Source organism: Sipha flava, unplaced genomic scaffold (assembly GCF_003268045.1).
Source record: "Sipha flava isolate LNK unplaced genomic scaffold, YSA_version1 331_pilon_pilon, whole genome shotgun sequence".
Taxonomy (NCBI): domain Eukaryota; kingdom Metazoa; phylum Arthropoda; class Insecta; order Hemiptera; family Aphididae; genus Sipha; species Sipha flava.
In genome coordinates, this window is record NW_020273021.1 from 184317 (window position 1) to 192306 (window position 7990).

The 7990-nt window shown below is 31.6% G+C and overlaps 1 protein-coding gene across 1 annotated transcript; it reads left to right on the plus strand.

The window, feature by feature from the left end:
* Positions 1 to 20: 20 nt before the first annotated feature.
* On the plus strand, positions 21 to 3404 carry LOC112687103. The gene is made up of 2 exons (XM_025559658.1): positions 21 to 509; positions 2838 to 3404. Exons 1-2 carry the CDS (start codon positions 499 to 501, stop codon positions 3205 to 3207), a joined length of 381 nt encoding a protein of 126 aa, XP_025415443.1. The 5' UTR covers positions 21 to 498; the 3' UTR covers positions 3208 to 3404.
* The last annotated feature ends 4586 nt before the right edge of the window (positions 3405 to 7990 follow it).

The following is a 7990-nucleotide window of genomic DNA, read 5'->3' on the forward strand; positions in this document are numbered from 1 at the left end:
TAATTTTTTGTGTTTTTAACTGTTTGTTAATTTATTGTGATAAATTAATAAAAACAGTAAGTTTATAAGTTTAATGTACCAGTGTTAAATTTATTCACCTACCTATCTCTCTCAACCCACGTCTCAAGATTACATACAACGTGCTACGTCGTTAAATAATTAATGTGTTATCGATCGTAGTATCCTGCACAACGATCACTACATAAAATTTGGTGTCAGGTGTGGGGTCGTTTCAATCGAGTGAAAATAATTGTTGTTCAATTAAGTAATTCGAAACCCACCGACGAACCACGTTCTATGTCATCAAGAGATTTACGCTGAATTGTAAGTCAGTTCAGTTTCAACAAGGCGAGTTCAAGGGACAACGTCCATGGAACTCAACGCAAATCAGAAAGGCTTGTATCACGAAGTGCAGTCCAGGATAACGGAATTTCCACAACGCGGAGCCAAGCAGAGCCGAGCAGTTCAAGGACGCATTTTTTCACCTCCCATACAGAAATGAACAAAGTGTAAGTTATCATTATTATTATACTCTGTCAAATCTGTTGAGAGTTAAGTTTTATACAGTAAATGTATACAAGAAGTAAAGTATTAAATGAAAAGAATAGAGTGATAGAGAAACCTGAATCAGGGGATTCAGTATTAACCGATACGTTAAACTCAGAGAGTAGAGGCGAGTCGAGTCGAGATTTAATAGATTTAAACAAGACGTTTATAGAAATAAATATGACAAATCAATTAGATTTTATTACTGCTTTGAGATTTATTCCCGACTTTGCAGGAGGAAGTGAAACCGATCTAGCATTCTTTATTTCCAAATGTGATTTCGTATTTTCAAAAATACCAGATATTTCGAAACCTGAAATTCTAGCCGCAGTGCTTACTCAACTTAAAGGCAAAGCTTTTGAGGCAGTTAGGTACAGGGAAATAACAACATGGGAAGAGTTAAAAGTACATTTAAAAACGATTTTTGGTACATCTCATTCAGTACAATATTTACAAGGGCAATTAAGTTCAATGAAACAAAATCACTCAGAATTAATAAAAGATTTCGCGCAGCGCATAAAAAAAACGTATCACGAATTAACAAACGCGTCAACAATAAATAAAAATGCCGCGGAAGCAAAAATAATCGCGCAAACTATACAATCGCAGGCATTAAACGTATTCATATCGGGGGTAGAACAATCTATTCAGATAATTTTATTAGCTCGTAATATAACAAGTTTTGAGGAAGCTATTTTAATAGCAATGGAACATGAAAATACGTTTCGTAAATCAGATAATTTAATGAATACTTATAGAAATAATCGGAACAATTTTAAAAATAATTTTAAAAGTAATAATAATAAATTCATTAGTAAAAATAATTATGATAAAAGCGCAATTAAATGTTATCGATGCGATAAAATGGGACATTATGCAAACGAGTGTAGGACGCCTGAGCAATATATTAAAAAGAAACCCGATATAAAAAGAGAATATACGGGACATGTAAAATTTTGCATAAATTAAAAAATCGTGATATTTCGGAATTTAGGAAACTTAAAGAAAAAATTAAAGCTGAGGGGGATCCTTCAGGTAGTTCAGGAAGTTCAGAAAGTTCAGAGAATTCAGCGGGTACAAGTAAAATGCGATCAATAGGAGATATAAAAAATAATATACGAGTAATGATACCAATTAAAGCTGAACATATAATTTGTAGAGCAAATGATTTTTTGTGTGAAAGTAAATTTTTAATTGATAGTGGTGCCGATATGAATGTTATCAAAATGTCTACGTAAATAGACCATGTAATGGTGAATGAAGATGAAAAACGGTTTATAAAAGGTATAAGTGAAACAAAAGTATTAACGATAGGCACGACAACAGTAGAAGTTTTTATTAAAAATCAAACATTTAACATTAAATTTGATATTGTAAAAGATGATTTTCCATTACCTGAATGAAGCAGGTATTTTAGGAGTTGAATTTTTAAAAAATAATAAAGCAATAATGGATTGGGATAAGGAAGTCTTAATTATTCCCGAGCCAATCGAGGAGAATAAAGTCGAATCTATTATAATACCGACGCGTAGTAATTGTGTATTACAGATAAAAAGTGATGAGATAATTAATTCAAATGTAGTAGCTATGAAAAAACACGCGTTAAATGAAAATGTAATAATTGCGAATAGTTTGAGCCCAGTAAAAGACAATAAAATTATCGGTAATATAATTAATATATCAGAAGATCTATTTGTTATTGATGAATTAACTACTAGTCATTTGAATTGGGAACCGTACACAGATAATATATTCTTAATTAATAATACAAATGAAAGGGAAACCAAAGGTGGTCAATCAGGTCGAATTAAATTACTTAATGAATCAATTAAAACAGAACATTTAAACACGGAGGAAAAACAAAATATAATAAGTATTTGTAGAGAATATTCAGACAAATTCTATTTGGAGGGGGACTATTTAACAGCCACAGATATCGTTACAAATAAAATAGCATGGGAAAACTTAATAAAGAAAAAACAAATAAATAAAGAATATCATGATAAAAATTTACATGAGATTAAAATAAATGTAGGAAACAAAGTCCTCATTAAAGAACATAATAAGCGAAACACATTAAGTAGGAATTGGACGGGCCCGTATGAAGTATTAGAAATACATGATAATGAAAATATTACAGTTAACAAAGGTCGAAAGGGGTATCGCATTCATATAAATAATGTGAAATTATTTTATGAAACCGAATTATAGAAAAAAAAAATTAATAATAATAAATTAGTAGTAATAATTTGTAGATATAGAAAATATAGTTTATTTTATTCTGTTATTAGGGAAATAACACATAAATTTGTCATGCTGGATTTCGAGTTCTCACCGATCGATAGATATTCCAAAATATTAATATCAGGGGCTATTTCTAATAGCTTGGACCAGTTTAAGATAACGAAACTGGAGGGAAGACCACTATATCTACCCAGAAGGCATGAGGAGGTCAGACCAATAAGCGACCAAGAAATGCATCCAGCTATTAGAGAGATACACCGGATATTTAAAAAGAAATCGGAAATCAGGGAGGCGTGTTTACAGCAATTCAAGCTTAGTGTTAGGAGTCCTTTAAACACGTTGAACTCGACTTTTATAAAAAAATTATTTAAACAAAGGAGTACAACAATGTGTAATTGTTTTGTTTTGTGGCCATAGTGATAAGGAAATACTAGAGAAATTAAATATTAATAATTATGTGATGTTAAACATAGTGTGTTATGACACGACCAACACACAATCGTTTTATTTACGGTTAGAAACATGGGCGTCCCCAGGGGGGGGGACAAGACGGGGCACTTGCCCCCCTCTGGAATAATGTTATTTCCACAAAAATTGGTAAAATTCAAAATGTCCACGGAGATTGAAATTTATATTTAATGAAAAAGAATGATGTATAATAATATTTTTTAATGTTTTAATTGTAATAATAATACCTACCTAATTGTAATGTTTTCATTCATAATTTTAATAATGACGAAATATAATAATTTAATATAAATAAAATGTATAAAAAAATTTTCATTTATATTTTAAATTAATTTTGCCCCCTCCCCCTAAAAAAATGTCTGGGGTCGCCCATGGTTAGAAAATTTAAGAAATAGAAAACTTATTTGTGAAATGGAATTGGGGCAGTATAACAAACAGGGAAGGTTGTTAAATCTGGTAGAGACACAAATTGATTTGTAAGAGAAAACACAAAATCATATACGCGCACGGATGTGAAATTTACGAAATGTATATTTGATTTTATTATTAGACACTACAGATATGAAAATTTAGTAAAACATTGTTAATGCCAGTAAATAAATAAAGAAAATATTTTTATTTTTTTTTTGTATTTATATATATATATATATATGATACGATTATGGTTTTCTTTATATTATTACATTTACAGTCTGATCCATCTAGTCCTTGGATGTCACATGGTGATGTCTCAATCAAATTTCAACAACAATGAAATATCACACAGATCAGGATTGTACTATGAAAACTTAGGTCAAATTAAAATTATAACTAATACTTGGACCTCGCGATTTTTTTTGATATAACAAATTATGCAGAACAATGGACTCTTATTGAAGATCGGTTGAAAACAACTAAAGAAATGTGTGTAGAGATAAAAAAAAAAGATAAAAAGATTTGTCAACCATTATTACAGTACTCTTTAATTATACAAAAAGCCTTATATAAACGTAGGGACTTAGTATTAAATTCAGTAGAACATAGAATAAGACGGAGTGTATGGAAATTTGCAACACAAGCTGCGCAAGTTCTCTATGGACTTTGTAATGGGGACTGTATAAAGAAATTTGATTTTTCGATCAATAAATTAAAAAAGGGGAAGATAGACCAAATGAATATTTTGGGAGAAAATCTTCGGGTATTGAATATATAACACTAACTCTGCAACTTCCATGGCCGAAATCCTATACGTATATTGGTGGATAACGGAATGATGAAAAATATTTTCAACGATAAAAAATTAATTGATTTTTTTGATTAATTGTTCTAAATGATCATAGGCGTGTGCAGACTCTTAAAGCCGGTAGTGCCCATACATTATCATCGGCCCTTTAGTCAACCATTTTATAAATACAACACATCTAAATTATATATACCTATTTAATATCAACACACATCCTATATTATCTTGCATAGTTTATAATATAATAATAGTAATAATAATAATAATAATTATAAATTATAATATAATATAGTTTAAAGTTTTTTTTTCAATACTTTATATCATACAGGTACAAGTTAATTAAAATAAAGGATATTATAAAGAAGTTATATAAGTATTTTATGTACTTAGAGAGACATTTGTCTATTACCCATACTATTGAATTCATCTATTACTGCATTTAAATCTACCTTTGATACCATTTCTTGTTTCGTAAAAAGTAGTAATAATGACTCCAAACGTTCTTGGCCCATTGTACTGCGTAATTTGTTTTTTACAACAGTTAATTTTGAAAAAACGCGTTCACATGTACAGCTGATTACAGGTATGATTGTAAACATTTTTAAAGTTTTAAAAACACAAGTATATACAGTGGAATTTCCAGAAGTTTTCAACCAATCAATCCATTCATAAACATATTCAATAGTAGCACCATTTAGTTGCATAGCATTTTGATAATTTTTCATAAGTTTCAGTTCAGTAATTAAATCTTGCGTCAATCCAAAGTACGTGTACCCGAGTAAATAAAAATAACATATTAATATGATATACACCACTAAACGGGTAGATTACTCGCTGATTGAGATGCATGAGTTCAGAATTGTATGTCATTATAAATGGAAAACCCTACGTAAGCTCTTATATTTTTTTTTTAAATTTATTGAAATGTTAACATGTATACCATATTGAATCATATTTAATAATTCCGATTACAAGATATCTTTATATATCTTATATATCTTTTTTATATCTTTACTATATTATATTAGTTTATTATATATACATTTATGATCAAACTATAACCATATGCTTAACAACCGCAACATCTATAAATAACATATAAACCGCGTTATCGCGACCAGACTAAACCGATTCTCCGAACCGTCGGAAATCGGTTTGAAATGATCACAAAGGGTTGCGGTTTCGCCGATAAAACGCTAGTCTTATCCGAGCCTAAGAATATTTATGCCAAAATGTTTAGCCAAAATATGTCTATATACAATAATATATACAAACTTTCATCTACAGAGTGCACATAGTGAATTTTAAAATTTTTTTCAAATTCTCTTTAAAATTGAATTTTGTAATTTAGGTAGATCAGAGGCATAGGGCGCTTCGGCCCATGAAAAATCACAGGGCGTGCCTGGGCACGCCCTGTGCGCACGCCTATGTAAATGATCAAAAGCTATTAGTCGAGAAAGATTTGATCCCCTTTTGCACAACATATATATGTGAAATAGCTTTTTATACCAACTGTTACTGATGCTAATTTAAGAGTAAAAATATCAAATTTGCAGCTTGGATAAAATTATGAACAAAAAAGAAAGGTTTTACTTGTCTCATAAAGTTCGAAAATCAATGCTATAACTAATTTGAGTAACTCGTTAGTAAATTGTAAAAGGTAATTACAATAAATTTGTAAGTAAAATCAAGTGTTAAATCAAATAAATCTTTTTTTATAAATATACTTTTTTTTTTTTTTTTTTTTTTAAAAAAATGTGTATAATGTTACGAAAAGGTTTGTTAAATTAAAATAAATCATGCATTTTTTTTCATTTTCTTAATTAAACAAAATTGAAAAGTAAGTATTTAAAAAAAAGGGGCCTTTAGACCAATTAAAGTTATAGCTAGGGATCCGTGACTTTACACTAATTAGACACCACTGGTCTAAAACAATGATTTAAATCAAGTTTTTGAGTAGATGAAAAAAAATTTTATATATGGTTAATCTCACTAAGTACACTTGTGTACCATTCCATTGATTTAATACTTATAACTTTATTTAATACTTATACTTTTAACTCATAAGTTATCGAACTAAAAATTATTAAAATTAATTACATAATTATTTAAAAAAATACTCAAAATTGCACTTAAAAATTGTAATACATTTTTTTATTTACCGAAATCATTATTAAAAAAAAAAAATGTAGAAGTTATTTCATTAATACAAATTTGAGTTATTTTAAAATAAGAATTCATATTAAAATTTGAATATTGGTTTTATTTAGGGTTTTCAGAGTTCAACATCGGTGGTTTCAACAACCGAAATCTATATTTTATGTCCTACAATATTAGATCCGATTTTGTTCATAATTACTCGATAAATACCATTCACGTAACTTTTACACAAAGTCCTTTCGTCAGAAATATTCTAGTTAACTTTGTTTAGAAGAATGTTTGCAAATAATAACGCTTTACAAAGATCTTTTAGAAAAGTATTAATTATTAAAATAATTACAAGTTTTCTAATAGATCTTTGTAAATAATTATTTACTGCAAAAATTCCTCTAAAAAAAATTAACAACAAGGATTTCCGTTTATTTATGGAAAAACATACTAACAAAAGTATGCTTGGCAAAAGAACTTTGCGTAAAAAAAAGTTACGCGAATGATATTTATGGAGAAACTACGAATTAATTCGGATCTAATAATGCAAGGTACAAAATATGGATTTCAGTTGATGAAACCGCTGATGTTGAGGGTAAATACGTAGATAAACCAGGGCTGAAGTAACCAAATCTACCTTTTAAACTACATTTTAATGGTGCTCGAAAAGAGTCTTCGATCAATCGGTGTGGCCCGATGGTATGCGTGGCAACGACGTAATGTTATACCTTGGTGATGCGGCACCATACAGGATTAAAGCGGGAAAAGCAATCGTCACACAATCATTTACAGGTCGCCGACCACGTCCGACGGATTGCACGAACGCGTATGCGCATCGTTTCAATAAAAGTCGTAAGGGCCCGGATGGCAGTCGCACCCATCGGTGTGGTCAAAATCGCTGTCGACGTAGGGCATACTGACGTTATCGATGTCGTGATATTCTAGATACGCTTCCATCGGCCAATCGACATGGTCCCGGCTCGGGATCTCTTCGTAGCTGTTCAACGGCATCGACGTGTCCCGGATGTCCGGATACGAACGGTCGTCCGCCGAAAAAGGATTGTACACCGCCGACTCGGCATCGCCGTCGTAATGGTTGGAGCAGTGCTGGCAGCATTGGTGGCGGTCCGCCGCGTCCGTACCGTCGCGCTGCGGCGGGACGCTTCGACGCGTTTGGTCGTCGGGGAACCGGAACGAACACGATTGATCCCAGTCGTCATCGGTGTCCATATCGTCGCCGCTGGTGGCCGACGAACAGCTGGAGACGAACTCGTCGCTACTCGTACCGGCCACGGAGACGTCCTCGATGTCGCCGTCTTCCGGGCACGCTTCCGCCGGCGAACCGTGCACGTTCCGGCGCCC